Consider the following 19,435-nt stretch of genomic DNA (forward strand, 5'->3'; position numbering starts at 1 on the left):
AACTTTCCAAGCAAGAAGACAATGGTCATCTACCTTTAATCTACTTAAACAGAACAATTTCCACCCCCAGAATTCTGTACCCTGCTAAGCTAAGCTTCAAAATTGACGGAGAAATCAAATCATTTACGGATATACAAACATTGAGGAAATTCGCCACAACAAGACCAGCTCTACAGGAAATACTTCAACCTGTTCTGCACGCTGACCACCACAATGGATCAGCAGCAAAGTAAGAACTCAGAAATTAAAGGACAGAACCTAACCTCCACACTGATGCAAAAGATGAAACTAAGCAATGGACTCTCACAAAATAAGACGAATAGAATACTACTACACTTATCAATTATCTCAATAAATGTTAATGGCTTGAATTCCCCACTGAAGAGACACAGATTGGCTGACTGGATTAAAAAACACAAGCCATCCATTTGCTGTCTGCAAGAAACACACCTGGCTTCAAAAGACAAATTAAAGCTCCGAGTCAAGGGTTGGAAGACAATTTTTCAGGCAAATGGAATTCAGAAGAAAAGAGGAGTTGCAATCTTATTTTCAGATACATGTGGATTTAAAGCAACTAAAGTCACAAAAGACAAAGATGGCCACTTTATATTGGTCAAGGGAAAAATACAACAAGAAGACATTTCAATTCTAAATATTTATGCACCCAATTTAAATGCTACCAGATTCTTGAAGCAGACCTTACTCAGTCTGAGCAATATGATATCTGATAATACCATAATAACAGGGGACCATAACACTCCTCTTACAGAGCTGGACAGACCCTCTAAACAGAGATTAAACAAAGATATAAGAGATTTAAATGAGACCCTAGAACAACTGTGCTTGATAGACGCATATAGAACACTGCACCCCAAAGATAAAGAATATACATTCTTCTCATCACCCCATGGAACATTCTCCAAAATTGATCATATCCTGGGACACAAAACAAATATCAACAGAATCAAAAGAATTGAAATTTTACCTTGTATCTTCTCAGACCATAAGGCACTAAACGTGGAACTCAACTCTAACAAAAATGCTCGACCCAACCCAAAGGCATGGAAATTAAACAATCTTCTGTTGAATAACAGATGGGTGAAGGAAGAAATAAAACAGGAAATCATTAACTTCCTTGAGCATAACAACAATGAAGACACAAGCTACCAAAACCTGTGGGATACTGCAAAAGCAGTTTTGAGAGGAAAATTCATCGCTTTAGATGCCTACATTCGAAAAACAGAAAGAGAGCACATCAACAATCTCACAAGAGATCTTATGGAATTGGAAAAAGAAGAACAATCTAAGCCTAAACTCAGTAGAAGAAAAGAAATATCCAAAATCAAATCAGAGATCAATGAAATCAAAAACAAAAGAATCATTCAGAAAATTAATGAAACAAGGAGTTGGTTTTTTGAAAAAATAAATAAAATAGATAAACCATTGGCCAGACTAACGAGGAATAGAAAAGTAAAATCTCTAGTAACCTCAATCAGAAATGATAAAGGGGAAATAACAACTGATCCCACAGAGATACAAGAGATCATCTCTGAATACTACCAGAAACTCTACGCCCAGAAATTTGACAATGTGAAGGAAATGGATCAATATTTGGAATCACACCCTCTCCCTAGACTCAGCCAGGAAGAAATAGAGCTCCTGAACAGACCAATTTCAAGCACTGAGATTGAAGAAACAATAAAAAGTCTTCCAACCAAAAAATGCCCTGGTCCAGATGGCTTCACTCCAGAATTCTATCAAACCTTCAAGGAAGAGCTTATTCCTGTACTGCAGAAATTATTCCAAAAAACTGAGGAAGAAGGAATCTTCCCCAACACATTCTATGAAGCAAACATCACCCTGATACCAAAACCAGGAAAAGACCCAAACAAAAAGGAGAATTTCAGACCAATCTCACTCATGAATATAGATGGAAAAATTCTCAACAAAATCCTAGCCAATAGATTACAGCTTATCATCAAAAAAGTCATTCATCATGATCAAGTAGGCTTCATCCCAGGGATGCAAGGCTGGTTTAACATACGCAAGTCCATAAACGTTATCCACCATATTAACAGAGGCAAAAATAAAGATCACATGATCCTCTCAATAGATGCAGAAAAAGCATCTGATAAAATCCAGCATCCTTTTCTAATTAGAACACTGAAGAGTATAGGCATAGGTGGCACATTTCTAAAACTGATTGAAGCTATCTATGACAAACCCACAGCCAATATTTTACTGAATGGAGTAAAACTCAAAGCTTTTCCTCTTAGAACTGGAACCAGACAAGGTTGTCCTCTGTCACCTTTACTATTCAACGTAGTGCTGGAAGTTCTAGCCAATACAATTAGGCAAGACAAGGAAATAAAGGGAATCCAAATGGGAGCAGAGGAGGTCAAACTCTCCCTCTTTGCTGACGACATGATCTTATACTTAGAGAACCCCAAAGACTCAACCCCAAGACTCCTAGAAGTCATCCAAAAATACAGTAATGTTTCAGGATATAAAATCAATGTCCACAAGTCAGTAGCCTTTGTATACACCAATAACAGTCAAGATGAGAAGCTAATTAAGGACACAACTCCCTTCACCATAGTTTCAAAGAAAATGAAATACCTAGGAATATACCTAACGAAGGAGGTGAAGGACCTCTATAAAGAAAACTATGAACTCCTCAGAAAGGAAATAGCAGAGGATATTAACAAATGGAAGAACATACCATGCTCATGGATGGGAAGAATCAACATTGTTAAAATGTCTATACTTCCCAAAGCAATCTACCTATTCAATGCCATTCCTATCAAAATACCAACATTGTACTTTCAAGATTTGGAAAAAATGATTTTGCGTTTTGTATGGAACCGGAAAAAACCCCGTATAGCTAAGGCAGTTCTCTGTAACAAAAATAAAGCTGGGGGCATCAGCATACCAGATTTTAGTCTGTACTACAAAGCCATAGTGCTCAAGACAACATGGTACTGGCACAAAAACAGAGACATAGACACTTGGAATCGAATTGAAAACCAAGGAATGAAACTAACATCTTACAACCACCTAATCTTTGATAAACCAAACAAGAACATACCTTGGGGGAAAGACTCCCTATTCAATAAATGGTGTTGGGAGAACTGGATGTCTACATGTAAAAGACTGAAATTGGACCCACACCTCCCACTCACAGAAATTGATTCAAGATGGATAAAGGACTTAAACTTAAGGCATGAAACAGTAAAAATCCTCAAAGAAAGCATAGGAAAAACACTGGAAGATATTGGCCTGGGGGAAGACTTCATGCAGAAGACTGCCATGGCAATTGCAACAACAACAAAAATAAACAAATGGGACTTCATTAAACTGAAAAGCTTCTGTACAGCTGAGGAGACAATAACAATAAAGAATCTTATCCTAAAAAGATGACAAATGAATAAATGCAGTGGGTTGAAAGGTAAACGGCTGGGAAGAAGAGGCGAGAAGGAAGCAGAGGCGAAGCCCCGACTTGGAGCATCTGTTGATTTCCATGGTATAACTACTTCCACCATGGGGGATTTCAAGCTACCAATGGCTTACAACCAGTTCAAAAGTTTCTAAATATTTAATAATTGACTCTCAGAAGTCGGTACCAGCTAGTTCCAGTACACCACTGGATATATAGCACATTTAAATACTGATGTAAGGGGCTTTTACAAAAGCATATACACATTAATATGCACAGATCATGAGTGTACAGATCAATAAATTTCTAAAAGTGAACTAATTTGGCTTTTCAAACAAAAGCTGTCTGTAATTTTCTATTCTATTAATACATATATAATAATTCCTCCCAGCTTAGAGAAAAAAGTTTGAAGGAAAAATGTGTATTTCCCTAATTATGAAAAGTTACACCAGGTAATTTATTATGGTACTAAAATCACTTACACTTTAAACATAAGTACCTAGAAATGTTTAAAGGTATGACTTAATAGGTACTAAGTTTTACTCCCTTTTGTCTATTTCCTGAAGTATTGATGTTTACAACTTTTTACTGGCCCGGTGCAGTCGTTTACGCCTATGATCCCAGAAATTGGGAGGCTGAGGCAGGTGGATTGCCTGAGCTCACGAGTTCAAAACCAGCCTGAGCAAGAGCAAGACTTTCTCCTTGCCCCCGTCTCTAAAAAATAGCTGGGTATTGGGCGGTGCCTGTGGCTCAGTGAGTAGGGAATCCGCCCCATATACCAAGGGTGGCGGGTTCGATCCCGGCCCCAGACAGATGGGGATAAAAAGAAAAGAAAATAGCCAGGTGTTGTGGCAGGTCTCTCTAGTCCCAGCTACTTGGGAAGCTGAGGCAAGAGGATTGCTTAAACCCAAGAGTTTGAGGTTGCTGTGAGCTCAGACACCACAGCACTCTACCAAGGGTGACTAAGAGAGACTGCCTCAAACAAACAAACAAACAAAAAAAAAAACCCCAACTTTTTGTTATGCAACACTCACTGCTCTCCTGCTGGAAGCAAAGGCAAATCTATCTTCAGAAAGGAAAGGCAAGCCCCTGAGCAAACACCTTTCTCTTTTTCATTACAGAAAATGAGGAAGTAAAATATTGGCCTGATCCCTGAGACTCACCCTGGTCTACATGACACAGCACAGAAGTGGACTTGAACAGAAACATATTCACAAAAAAGGAAATACACTCTCATGATACAACAATCACAGTCATGACCTGAATCTACAACAGAAGTTAACGATTTCATATTATCACACATTACTTTCCAGAAAATGCTAGGGACCGGTACCATATTCCTTGCTTCCCATCTGCAGACAGCGGATGAGCTTGCACTCTGGATTCCAATCACTCGCCCCAGTTTCACCTATTAGCCAACAGTGACTCTACATCCAATCATTCCCTCTCTACCTGATCGTTCCTATCAGCACACAACAGGCCCCTCTATCATCTTTTTAAAAATCATGCTTAAATCAACTTTATTAAGGTATAATTTACACACAATAAAATATATCCACCTTCATTGTACAGCACAGAGTGCTGTTGAGGTATACGTAACATTTCTATCATCCAGAAAGTTCCCTCGTGTCCCTCTGCAATCAATTCCACTCCTTTGCTTCCAGCCCAATGATACCTGATCAGTTTTTTGTCATTACTAATGACAAAAGATATTCAAACCTCCGGCCTATAGGAATCTCACAGAACTGCAGTCATATGGTCTATTCTCTAGCCTAGGTACTCTCCTTCAAAACTTTTGAGATTCATTCCTGTTACTGTATCAGAAGTACATTCCTTTTTACTTTTGAGTAATAATCCAGAGAAAGAACAATTCTAACTTTAAGACAGAGGGAAGGAAGGAAGAATAGATAAAAATGGAGAGAAATTCTGAAGTAAGCAGGAGGGAAATAAAATCAGTACAAGCTAGCCTTCATACCCTCAGTAAAGACAAGACCTGAGCAGCCTATGGGAGGCTCACGGAGACACAACTCCTTGCAGTAGTTAACCAGGATGGTGTATGATTAGGAATCCCGTATAAGGAATAGAAGAAACTTAAAGAAAGAAATTTGGAAATATGTAGCAAAAGCTTTAAAAATGTGATATCCTCATACCTAGCAATACACTTCTAAGATTACATCCGAGGTTAAAAGTTATGGAAATATGCAAAGATATAACTATAAAGACATATATTATAGTACTATTTATAATAAATAGAAATAAGAATCTAAATGTTCAACTATAGGGAGTTGGACAAATAAATGGTAAATTCTTTACTTGGAATGTTACACTGCCATTTAAAAAAGATATTCATAGTACATTATTTATTCATTTGGTAAATATTATTTGCTAAGTGTCTACTATGCACATAGTTTACAAACATGTAATAATCAAAAGCTCTGGCCTTCATGGAGCTTACATTCAGAAGAAAATGGAAACTTACAGAGACGTGGCACAGACCATGCCACACAAAATGTGCGTGTGTATGCACATGTCAATGCACGCGTGCACATACGTGTGCATGCACATGTCAATGCATGCATGTACATATTTGATGCTATCTTCCTGAAAAAATTTATTAACCAGAATTTTGTTTAAGAAATCACTGACTCTGGATGGTAAAAAATAAGGGCACTGTTTTTCCTTATCTAACCATTTTAATATAAGCATTTTCTAACCATTCTAATGTAAGCATACATTACTTATGTAGCATTTTTAAAAGCTTTTAGAAAAGAATTCTCCTAGTTAGCTGAGTTAAAAAAAAACCTGCCTATTCTCCCTCACCTGGCACCAGGCATCTGTCTCCTTACCTCATCATCAGTGTGCTGCTCAGAGGTCAGCTTGAGCACAGTCTTGCACTGATCCACAAAAGTGCTCGCCATCAACTCAGCGTGGCGCAGAAATGCAGGGATGTCATCCTTGGTCAGTGGCTCGTCACTCACTATCTTGGCTATGATAACATCTAACAACGTTACCCTGTAAAACAGAAGGTTACTACATGAATGTCTAGTACTTAAACTGTACATGCTAAAAATACTTATGGAGACAACTTTAAGGGAATATTTTTATTTTAACCTTCTTACCTTGTTTATAATATCCAGTTAGAAAAAACATTTTATGAATAAAAGTCGATCTTCATCAATTACCTATTCTTTAAAATGTTGTTCTCTTTTGGTGTGACTTGGCTATAGAAGCAAGAATTATCTAATGCACCTTTTATAGCCATCACTTTCAGCATTACGAAACTTCCAGAAACCCTATCGGTTTGAGTTTTACGAATACATCGACATCTATGATAACAACAGCAAAATGAAGCCAGCTGACATTATTCACTATTTACTGCTGCGCTAAGTACCTTACACACAATATTTCATTCAATCCTCATAAAAACTCCATGAGCTGGTACTGTCATTCCTCAGCCTCACACTGAAACAGGTAAATAAGGCTCAGGGAGGTTAAGGTCCCACAACCACTGAGTATCTAGGCCAGTACTCAATCTCTATCCCTGATACATGTGCTTTAACCACTCATTTTACTGTCTTTCTTGTGAAGCTTGGCTTTTTTCTTTGTTTTACTTTATAAAAGTACAAATCTGAAAGCCACGCCTATGCCCATTTTTTACATCAAAATTCAAATTATCGAATAAATGTTTCTATTTAACAATCTCCTTTTCCTAAGGAGAAATGAATCACAATTCATTTCTTGAATTCTTATGTATCAAGAATTCATTTCTTGAATTCTTATGCAATCAATGTATCCATCGTAAATCAAACAGGACGTATGCTGAGGATTACATTGTAATTTGGGATTATATGTACCATTCTCATTTATTTCTATACCAGAAAGGGTATGAATCTCTAAAATGCTTATTAGCAGACAGGAGGAAATACACTTAAATTAGGCCTGAGCTGGTGACCTGTAGAAGACAGAAAGTGGACCCACACCTTTCACCATTAACTAAGATAGACTCTCACTGGATTAAAGATTTAAACTTAAGACATGAAACTATAAAAATACTAGAAGAAAGTGCAGGGAAAACACTTGAAGAAATCGGCCTGGGTGAGTATTTTATGAGGAGGACCCCGTGGGCAATTGAAGCACACCAAAAATACACTACTGGGACCTGATCAAACCAAAAAGCTTCTGCACAGCCAAGAACACAGTAAGTAAAGCAAGCAGGGCGGCGCCTGTGGCTCAGTGAGCAGGGCGCCGGCCCCATATGCCAAGGGTGGTGAGTTCAAACCCAGCCCTGGCCAAACTGCAACAACAACAACAAAAAAAAAGCAAGTAGACAGCCCTCAGAATAGGAGAAGATACCCTGTTTCCCCGAAAATAAGATTTTAAGGTGTGCTCCCAAAGATGCGCTAGGTCTTATTTTCAGGGGACGTCTTATCTTTCCTGTAAGTAGGTCTTATTTTTGGAGGATGTCTTATTTTCGGGAAAACGGGTATTTGCAGGTTATGTCTCTGACAAAGGTTTAATAACCAGAATCCACAGAGAACTCAAACGTATTAGCAAACAAAGAACAAGTGATCATATCTCAGGGTGGGCAAGGGACTTGAAGAGAAAATTCTCTGAAGAAGACAGGCGCACTGCCTACAGACTTTTGAAAAAATGCTCATCATCCTTAATCATCAGAGAAATGCAAATCAAAACTACTTTGAGATATCATATAACTCCAGTAAGATTAGTCCACATCACAAAATCCCAAAACGAGAGATGTTGGCGTGATGTGGAGAAAAGGGAACACTTCTACGGTGCTGGTGGGAATGCAAACTAATATGTTCCTTTTGGAAAGATGTTTGGAGAACACTTAGGGATCTAAAAGTAGACCTGCCATTCGATCCTACAGTTTGTCTACTAGGTATATGCCCAGAAGACCAAAAATCACATTATAACAAAGATATTTGTACCAGAATGTTTATTGCAGCCCAATTCATAATTGCTAAGTCATGGAAGAAGCCCAAGTGCCCATCGACCCACAAATGGATTAATAAATTGTGGTTTATGTACACCATGGAATATTATGCAGCCTTAAAGGAAGATGGAGACTTTACCTCTTTCATGTTTACATGGATGGAGCTGGAACATATTCTTCTTAGCAAAGTATCTCAAGAATGGAAGAAAAAGTGTCCAATGTACTCAGCCCTACTATGAAACCAATTTATAGCTTTTCATATGAAAGCTATAACCCAATTATAGACCAAGAATATGGGGAAAGGGGATAGGGAGGGGAAGGAAAGGAGAGGATGTGTGGAGGGAGGGTAAGCAGTGGGACCACACCTACGGTGCATCTTACAAGGGTACATGTGAAGCTTACTAAATGTAGAATATAAATGTCTTAACACAATAACTAAGAAAATGCTGTGGAGGCTATGTTAACCAGTTTGATGAAAATATTTCAAATTGTATATAAAACCAGCACATTGTACCCCATGATTGCATTAATGTACACAGCTGATTTAATTACCAAGTGCTTCCTATATTGTGGCCAAATGACAGGAAAGATCATCAGTCTGGAAAAATCATCTACAAAGTACAAACCTTGACAATTTTCAAAACTCCTAAAACCTCAGATTTCTTATGGCAATTATGAATCTAAATTAAAACAAATAATTCCCTCAGCAGAGCACAGTATTCATATATAATCTTTAAAAATGAATGAAGGGGTGGCGCCTGTGGCTCAAAGGAGTAGGGCACTGGCTCCATATGCCGGAGGTGGCAGGTTCAAACACAGCCCCGGCTAAAAACTGCAAAATAATAATAATAATAATAAAAATGAATGAAGTACTCTCAGGCCAGAAAGCCAGGCCTTCCACTTACCCAGAGCAGGAGGACTTTCTAGGAATGTTAGGAAAGAGGCCACCTGCTCCCTCTGGCCCCAGTGTCTGTTCTAAAAATACTCCCCTTTAATTGGACTAGATAAGGTGGCAGTTACTGCTAGGAGTGAGAAGCCATGACCCTGGTTTCAGAGAATATAGCATCTATTGGCCATCACTCAAATGGGTAATAAAATCGGAGAAAATAATTTTCTCCGACTAAATCACAAGTGTCCACAGATAGTAGTGTAGAGAAATGAGAAAGAAAACATGGGTTAAAACAGAAGAAAAGGATCAAGTAACAGGCGTGGTCTTGAACAAGGGGCAGTCATGGGAAGGCAGGACAGGAAGACCCCAGGGGTCCAAGCAGACCAATGAAGGGGTCTGCAGGCGCTAAAAGGAGGGGAAGCAGATCCTACCTTCCTTATATCCTTCAAGACTGGCTCAGCAGATGGACCCCTATATGCTTTGTTATATGCTTATAAAAGAGGTAAGGAAATAGGTAGTAAGTGAGTTTAAAGGGAAAAAGGAGGGGGAAAAAAATCAGTAATGGAATTTAAAAAACAAAGACAGGGTCTCACTCTGTGTCCCAGGCATGATCACAGCTTACTACAACCTCCAGCTTTCAAGTTCAAGTGATCCTCCTGCATCAACCTCCAGAGTAGCTGGCACTTAAAGGCATGCACCATTGTGCTTGGCCCATTTTTCTAGTGTTTTCAGAGACAGCATCATGAATTCCTGGATTTAAGCATTCCTCCCATCTCAGCCTCCCAAAGTGCAGAGATTACAGCAACAGATCTTTAAAGCATTAAATGACCACCTGCCAAACAAACCTTCTAATGGTTCCCTCTGGTAAGGAGCAGATCTGAAAGCTCTCTAGTCTGGCATGGGGAACTCCAACCAGAATCCCCAGCTAACTCTCCGACTCCCTCTACCTCTCACCACCACCAAAAACCAGCATAATAATTCAAATGAGAAACTCTTCTTCAAAATCACTCATTTTAATTACGTATTACATTTGCCATGCCCACTTCTCTGCCAGAAAATATGTTGTATGTTTTGAAATACACCGCACAGTCAGGGAAATTGGGATATAATGCACAATGTCTTATTTCTCCCAGTTGGGGGTGGGGGGGTGAACTATCACTCTAAATAATTCCTTGAAAATGTAACAGAATACAAGTAATCTAACAAATGCTGATTTACTCAGGTGTGAAGGACGCAGAAACAAGAAAGATCCATCGAGGGGGGCTGAGACCAGCGTTCTAGGAATATTACACGTCAATGTGAGAGTCTTGCTTCCCTTGACCAGAAACCATCACTGGGGGCTGTCTCAGGCTCTCCAGACACATCCCTCAATTCAGAGCCAAACTTCCATAATTTGCCTCTTAACCACTTGGCTGTCATTAGCATTAAATACAGTACTTACATACTCTGCCTCAAAATTATGATTCCTGTTTAACATATTCATAAAAAACTTATGTACATATGAAGAATTTTAGGGAAAAAGTCTATAGCAAAAGGTTGTAATTTAAAGTTATGCCTAAACTGATGAGGGCTACAGTTTTAAAAGCCATACTTGTACCATCCTGATATGGTTTATGAGAGCAATAGGAGTTGGGCCAAGAGAAAGGGCAGAGTGAGTTTTATGAGCACTCTAGAACAGGAAGCAAAATACTTTGTAATGCTAGAAAAAAAAATACTTGTAATTCACATTCAATGACTGGTATCTCCAACAAACTTTGAATTTGCATGTTAATTAGTTCACATACATAATTATGTTGAACGGTATGCCACAAAAGCCAACAATTTTATTCACCCTGACAGTGACCAAGACAGCTGCTGTGGCATGAATCCTGTTAGTCCCAATATAGGAAGTCAGCATGTTGCAGGGGAAAAGATCATAGTTTTGACATCAGACAGGCAACAGTTCAAACACCACCTCAGCAATTCTATAACCCAAAGCAAATCCCTAACCCATAATGCTTCAGACTCCCAATTTAGAAAACGCCAAGAATAACACCTATTTCACAGAGCGTTCGTAAGCATTAAATGGCAATGGCTATGCTACACGTACGTAACAGTGATGTTGCCTGGAGGACAGAGCCAAGGTCATCAGAGCAGTAGGAACAGCAGTTACAGCGTGGAGGCAGAGACAGCATTAGCTCACACTTACTGCCAAGGCACAAAGAGCTTTCACACAGTTCAATTAATTATCGCAATGTCATGGGGCAGCTACTTTTATTATCCCTATTCTGCAGATGAAATAGAGTTCCAGAAAGGTAACTTGTCCAAAGTAGGGAGTGGCACAGCTAGCATCATAACCACTATGCTATACATACAGATCATGAATCTCAAAACTATGCAAGCTGTCTGCCAAAAGCAGTTAGTTCAATTTGTTAATATTCACTCCAATTCACCGAGAAGGGGGACCAGAAAAGTATATAAATGTAGGCTCTCATGTTTACTGAATCATACAACAGGAATTAATTTTGAGTCTGCATCCAAAATTTCCTCACCAAATCATCTGTCCAATTAGGCTACCAGCCCCTGAGTGAAGAAATCAACCAATTTTGAGAACAATTTAAAGAACTGGGTGAGCACTGAGGCTCACACCTGTAATCCCAGCACTCGGGAAGGCTGAGAAGCAGGAGGATGGCTTGAGGCCATGAATTTGAGAACAGCCTGAGCATCAAAGACAGACTCCATTTCCACAATTATTTTTTTAGCCAAGCATGGTGGTCACACCTGTAGTCTCAGCTGCTGGGGAGGCTGAGGCAAGAGGATCACTTGAGCCCAGGAGTTGGGAGGCTGCAGTGATCTATGATCACATCATCTCACTTCAGTCTGAGCAACATTCCAAAACCCTATCTCTAAAAAAAAGAAGAGAGAGAACTAGCACATGGCGAACGACTCTAGAATTCACCTAGCACCTTCACCTGCACACGCCAACGCGTGGTTATCCCCATCACTGCCAAGGACGGGGAATACTGTCCTACCCTTCACTGTTATGCCCCAGGAGATCACTGGTAAGTTCTTTATGAATACAAGCATTTGTTTTATGACTGATTCTCAAATATTTTTAAATCGAATAGCCCTTAGCCCAGTGATTTTCAACCAGTGTGCCACTGGTATGCCATAAAAGGGTCTCAGGTATGCCATGAAAATTTTTAAAGATTATTAATTAAAGTGTTTTTGAAAGAAGTTCAAAGCACAGTATATTATTTTCTTAACTCTTTTTTTTTTTAATCAACATAATTTAAGTATGTCGTGGAAATTTAACTATAGGTTCAAGTGTGCCATGAGATTCAATAAGGTTGAAAAACACTGCCCTGTGGATGTGGAGAGAAGGGAACACTTTTACACTGCTGGTGGGACTGCAAACTAGTACAACCTTTCTGGAAGGAAGTATGGAGAAACCTCAAAGCACTCAAGCTAGACCTCCCATTCGATCCTGCAATCCCATTACTGGGCATCTACCCAGAAGGAAAAAAATCCTTTTATCATAAGGACACTTGTACTAGACTGTTTATGGCAGCTCAATTTACCATTGCCAAAATGTGGAAACAGCCTAAATGCCCACCAACCCAGGAATGGATTAACAAGCTGTGGTATATGTATACCATGGAATACTATTCAGCTATTAAAAAAAATGGAGACTTTACAACCTTCGTGTTAACCTGGATGGAAGTGGAAGACATTATTCTTAGTAAAGCATCACAAAAATGGAGAAGCATGAATCCTATGTACTCAATCTTGATATGAGGACAATTAATGACAATTAAGTTTATGGGGGGGGAAGCAGAAAGAGGGATGGAGGGAGGAGGGTGGGGCCTTAGTGTGTGTCACACTTTATGAGGGCAAGACATGATTGCAAGAGGGACTTTACCTAACAATTGCAATCAGTGTAACTGGCTTATTGTACCCTCAATGAATCCCCAACAATAAAAAAAAAAAAAAGAAAAAGAAAAACACTGCCCTAACCCAATCAGATATTTAATTCAGTAGGCTGGGGCCACTCCAGGGCACCTGTATGTTTTTTAAATTCCTTGGGTGATTCTGACATGTGTTCTCAATTGAGAAACACTACAGTGTGTCAGCAAGGTTCTCTAGTGGAGCCCCCACCTGAACCACAGAACACAACAAATGTTTTCAGGGACGTACTGTCTTCTGGGTTCTGGGTTCTCCCAAGAATTGTAGATTCATAGAAAAGAAGTTCATTTACTACACATCCTTGTTAAGAAAAACTGATCCTTTCAATCCTATTGATCTGCCAAAGCAAAACTCTGAACATAGACTATATTTACTAGTGTCCACACGGAGTCAAAAGGGACCCCAAGAGTCTCTACTTCACCCCAGAATTGAGTGCTTCAGCAAGAGCCCCAGCCTGCTCCTCCCACCCCCTCCCCCACATCTCAGCTGAACTCAAAAAGAACTTTATGCAACTGCTGAGATCAGTCACCAAAGAGCTCAGAGAGCCCAAGTTACCCCCCAGCATGGCTCTGTGGGCACTAAGGGACCCCACCCAGTGAGTACCCTCCCAGTTTGACAAATTTCACCAGCTGGTAGTTTATATTTCACTTCTTTGTTTGTGTCTCTTTTACTACTAGAACATACGCTCCAAGAGCGCAGGAATTATTGTCTGACATAATGAGTCAGCACTCAATAAATATTTATCGAATGGACCAAAACCTTTTGGGATCAGAACGAAGCCCAACCCTGACCTGCTCAGGGCTCTCTCCCACTGCTCTCTTCTGAGTATCTTTTATACCAAACCAAATGGAATTCTTGATGGTCCTCCAAACACATCCAAAGATTCCTTCATCTGTACATGTTTGCATCATTTTTTTTCTTTTGAGACCAATCTCACTATGTCACCCTCAATAGAGTGCAATGGCATCACAGCTCACAGCAACCTCCAACTCCTGAGCTTAAGAGATTCTCTTGCCTCAGCCTCCCAAGTAGCTGGGAGTACAGGCGCCTGTCACAACACCCGGCTATTTTTTGGTTGTAGTTGTCACTGTTTGTCAGGCTTGGGCTGGATACAAACCAGTCAGCTCTGGTGCATGTGGCTGGCGCCTTAGCGGCTTTGCATTGGCGCCACCAGATCCCTTTCTTAAATACTGTTGTGTTGGTCAACTTTGATGTTCTCAGCGTTTAGCACATCACAGAAATTCAATGAATGCGAATTTTATTAAAGATTAGAAGATGAAGGTATAGGAACAAACCATCCAGCAACAGCTTGCTTTAGTTTAATATTCTCAAAGGTTTTTTAATCAATAAAAAAAATTGCATCACACACCTCTGATATATGTAATTTATAGATAACCTACTATTATCAAACTCGATATTAAATACCGACAAAGTTTAGTTACTTTCTGATTTTTTTTTAGACAACAAATAAATAGAAGCAGGTATTCTCACCAGTCTGCCTTACACACCCCACTCTGGAGACTATGACGCTCATGAACAACTACAACAGGATGGCTGCTGGCCACACAAAGGACAAAGATTTAAGTAAGAGGTGGCTGAGCAACTCTGCACATCCCAGGAGAGTGACTCCAAGTCCTGCTCTTGCCCTGACAACTGTTTAGGCACACTTTGGGGGGTGTCTGTGGCACAGAGATTTCCCTGTCATTATTTGATCCCTTTTCCTCAGGAACAAGAAACAAGAAAGCAGAGGTGAGTATGGCCAGGCTGATGGTTATAAGTAAGAAGTAAGGGCTTGAAAATTGAAAGAATCAAGCTGGGGGACTCCCACTTCCTGATTTCAAGTTACTGAAAAGCGCCGGTCATCCAAACAGTGCGGCACGGGCATAAACACAGACATGAGATCAACAGAAAAGAGCAGAAAGCTCAGACACGTGTGGTCAAATGCTCCTGACAAGGGCACCGAGACCATTCGACTGAGAAAGTAATAGCCTTTTTGATGAATGGTGCCAGGTAAATTAGGAATCCTCATGCAAAAAACTGAAGCTGGACTCTTATCCAACACCATATACAAAAAATAACTCAAAATGGACCAAAGATCTAAATGTGAAAACTAAAACAATAAAAATTATAGAAGAAAACAGTACAAAAGCTTCACAGAATTGGATTTGGAAGGATTTGTTTGATAAGACATCAAAGGCACAAACCACAAAGAAAAAACACAAATTATACTTTGTGAAAATTTAAAAATTTTGTGCATCAAAAGGCAGTATCAACTGATTTAAAAGAAAACCCACAGAATGGGAAAATATATTTGCAAATCATATATCTGATAAAGCATTGAAATTCAGAAAACTAAAACAGCAGGGACCAGGCTCACTTTTTAACAACCCATTCCCAAGATAATAGAATTAACACATTCATGTTGGCGCCCCTGACCTAATCATTTCTTAAAGGCCCTACCTCTTAATACTTTTACAATGGCAGTTAAATTTCTTTTTTTTTTTTTTTTTGCACAATCTCTTCTGTAATTTTATTTTAATTAATTAATTTATTATTTTATTTATTTTTTTTTATTAAATCATAGCTGTGTACACTGATATGATCATGGGGCAGCATTCAATAGCTTCACAGACCGTTTGACACACTTTCATCACACTGGTTAACATAGCGGCAGTTAAATTTCAACAAGAATTTCAGAAGGGACAAACATTCATACCATGGCAAAGTCCTTTGCCCAGTTTTGCATCAGGTTGTTTATTTTAGTGTTGTTGAGTTTTAGGAGTTCTCTGTATATTCTGGAAACTGAATCCAAACAAGATGAAAAGAGCTGGCTATGACCACAGAAAGAATCAGGTCTCAGCACTCCTAGGTCATTGTTCTTCCTACTGTAATAAATGTGAGCTGAGAGACAGGCCTCAATTTTCTTTTAGCCTGAATTATCTCCCAGAAAACTACAAACCTAACAGTATATCCCAAATAATCATACCAGTGATATGAACAAGCAAGTGTATCTCAAATATACAGCTATAATTCATAGCTGCATAACTTCTATTTTTAAAATCCATAACATTTTGCTTTTAATATTTTTCTTAATCTGCATTTACTGAATAATGGTGCTAACCTGGTTTTTGCAGCCTTACATAAATCACTGCCTGCTGTGGCTAAGCTGTAATGTTAACCAACCGATTTAAAACCATCACCGACACAGAAGCATGTACTTAGAAACCTCGTGCCAATTAAGAAACCACAGCATCTCAGTCACCCGCATAGGGTGCCCTCTACGGAACGCTAAGTGCTACAAACCACACTGGCTTGGGGGTTACCTTTCTTGATTGCTCAGCTTTGCATACATGGCTCGTACCAACTCCGGGCTTTTCAGAAAGTGGTCAGTGATAATCAAGAACCTAAGAAGAAAAAAGGGAAAGTCTGGTTACCAGGAACATATTAAAATAGACATGACTATAGGCATATCGTACATATAAAAACATTTCCTTAAGTGGATTCTTGACTTGTAATCTTAAATGTTTTATAAAGTTCATATACTACTTTTTTCTTTTTTTTGGGGGGGGGGAGGGACAAAGTCTCACTTTGTCACCCTTGGTAGAGTCCTGTGGCTTCATAGCTCACAGTAACCTCAAACTCATGGGCTCAAGCGATTCTCTTGCCTCACCTTCGAGAGTAGCTGGGACTATAGGTGCCCACTATGACACCAAGCTATTTTTAGAGACAGTCTCACTCTTGCTCAGCCTGGTCTTGAACTCCTGAGCTCAAGCAATCCACCTGCCTCTGCCTCCCACGGTGCTAGGATTACAGGCACAAGCTCTTAAAAATAGCTAAAAGGAACAAAACACTCAAAATATTTTTCTCCCATTTTACTTATGAAAAATTATTAAAATTATTTAAATTGATTCAACTGGAAAAAAAGGGCCTAGTATAGTTTTTATCTAAAGTGAAAAAAGAGGTGGTGCCTATAGCTCAGTGGGTAGGGTGCCAGCCACATACACTGAGGCTGGCGGATTTGAATCTGGCCTGGGCCAGTTAAACAACAATGACAACTGCAGCAACAACAACAACAAAAAATAGCCAGGCGTTGTGGTGGGCGCCTGTAATCCCAGCTACTTGAGAGGCTGAGGCAAGAGAATCGCTTAAGCCCAAGAGTTTGAGGTTGCTGTGAGCTGTGACATCACAGAACTCTACCTAGGGCAACAGCTTGAGACTGTCTCAAAAAAAAAAAAAAGTAAATAAATACAGTGAAAAAAGAAAATTCTTCACTATATTTAAACAGTAAAGTGAAATTCAACAAGCTTGGGTATAAACGGAAAATATAAAATTGTATCAGTCAAAAGTTTAGTGCTATAATTAACCAAAGAAGTAGACATGTCATACTTTTATTTAAATATATGCCAACAACACAGTGATTGATATTAGCTTGATTATCCATTCTTGAAGGTTTCTCAAGTTACCAAGAAAACATCCTTGTTGTCAAGCAATGCACTCCTCTAAACTCAGAGATCAACTTAGGGAAACCCTGAGGCAGAGATTATAGGCTATTTCTTCCCACCATCACCATGACAACTAAAAAGACTGAACGGTATTATTAATTAATTCTGAAGCATATTTACCAGAGGACTTCTGAGGGAAAGTTTTAAGAACTAAAGAATAGGCTCGGTGCCTGTAGCACAATGGTTACAGCGCTAGTCACATGCACCGAGGCTGGTGGGTTTGAACCCGGCCCAGGACAGCTAAACAACAATGACAACTGCAACAAAAAAATAGCCGGGCGTTGTGGCGGGCGCCTGTAGTCCCAGCTACTTGGAAGGCTGAGGCAAGAGAATCACTTGAACCCAAGAGTTTGAGGTTGCTGTGAGCTGTGATGCCACAGCACTACCCAAGGGCAACACAGTGAGACTCTGTCTCAAAAAAAAAAAAAAAAAAAAAAGAACTAAAGAATATATTGTCTATAATCAGGTTATAGTATTAGAGTTGACAAGCATCAGATTGACAGAATTTATTTCACTTGTCAATGAAATAACACAATAAAAGTATGTCTTTTAGCATGAGAAGCAAATGAAGCACATCAACTCCCATAACACACTGTCACTTCATATAAAAGCAAAACCTAAATACATATTCTATTTCTTCTACATTTAAAATAGAAGACCAACACTTCAATGTAAAATATTTCTAATAATAATGGATAATATTCAAAATTCTAAAACAATACTCACATCAATGTAGGTAAGTCAAGCCACAATAACAGAAATTCAGACATTTTAAGGTGCGTACACAACACTAGGATCCTAACTGCACTTGGAAGAATTCAGCTCCTTGGAACCAAATGCCTTCTTATAAGAACATCCGTTCAAAAATACAATTTTCTAAGTCACAAGCTGTATCTCCAAATATCCTTCCTTTAATGCTGTACTTTTAGACAGGCAATAATTGTAAATTTAAGAGCACAAATTTTGGTCTCTGGAAAAGCTGGCCTCAAGCCTCTGTCCTCACACTTGCTGCTCTCTTAGCTGCTCTCACTTCTAGTAATACCGAATCTGGACTCAACTCCAACAAGAAGAGAAATGAAACAGTAACTTTTGAAGCAGGGGAAAATGATGAAAAGGACTCATTCATTCACCACACATTTACTGAGTTCTGTGGATAGTAAGAATTCTTTTTTCCTTTAAGAAATAGCCCAAATCTGCCAGCCTGGGCTATTGGTAACACAGATCCAGCAGTCCGTGCATAGAAATAAACATGTGACCCCACATCCCTAGAAACAGGACTGGTCTAAGTGATGGTAACATGATCCAAGCAGGGCCACTTGCACACTTGGCAAATCTATCTGCTTATTCCCAAACTTCTCAATACATTTGCCAGTCAATGTGTATAAAAGAAAAAAAAAATTATTTACATCCTCAAGTATTCTATACATCATTACACCAAAAAAAAAAAAAAGGTATGTACACACACACACAAAATCACAAGTTCACTCCATATACCATCAGTAGAAAGTCAGATGGTATACAGACATTTTTAGAAGATCTCCTGGGATAATGGTGATGTTAAGAGTTTCCACCTTCCTGCACATGACTGTTTGCTGACAGCTATATGAGTCCCATGGCACTCAGAAAGAAATGTGTTGAGATGCACATCCAAACACTACAGTCTGTCTATGTGTACAGGTGTTTTGTTGTGTTTGGGTTAAATTTTTTAG

At 39.2% G+C, this 19,435-nt stretch overlaps 1 protein-coding gene across 1 annotated transcript in view; it reads right to left on the reverse strand.

Moving 5' to 3' along the window:
* ATXN10 (ataxin 10) overlaps positions 1–19,435 on the reverse strand; it is a 146,814-nt gene that overhangs the window by 71,191 nt on the left and 56,188 nt on the right. Inside the window, exons 6-7 of the mRNA XM_053582507.1 lie at positions 16,548–16,628; positions 6,283–6,448 (exon numbers count right to left, since the gene is read on the reverse strand). Coding sequence (XP_053438482.1) covers positions 6,283–6,448; positions 16,548–16,628 — 247 coding nt within the window. The remainder of the gene's footprint in view (positions 1–6,282; positions 6,449–16,547; positions 16,629–19,435) is intronic.

This window comes from Nycticebus coucang, chromosome 3, assembly GCF_027406575.1.
Source record: "Nycticebus coucang isolate mNycCou1 chromosome 3, mNycCou1.pri, whole genome shotgun sequence".
Lineage (NCBI taxonomy): Eukaryota > Metazoa > Chordata > Mammalia > Primates > Lorisidae > Nycticebus > Nycticebus coucang.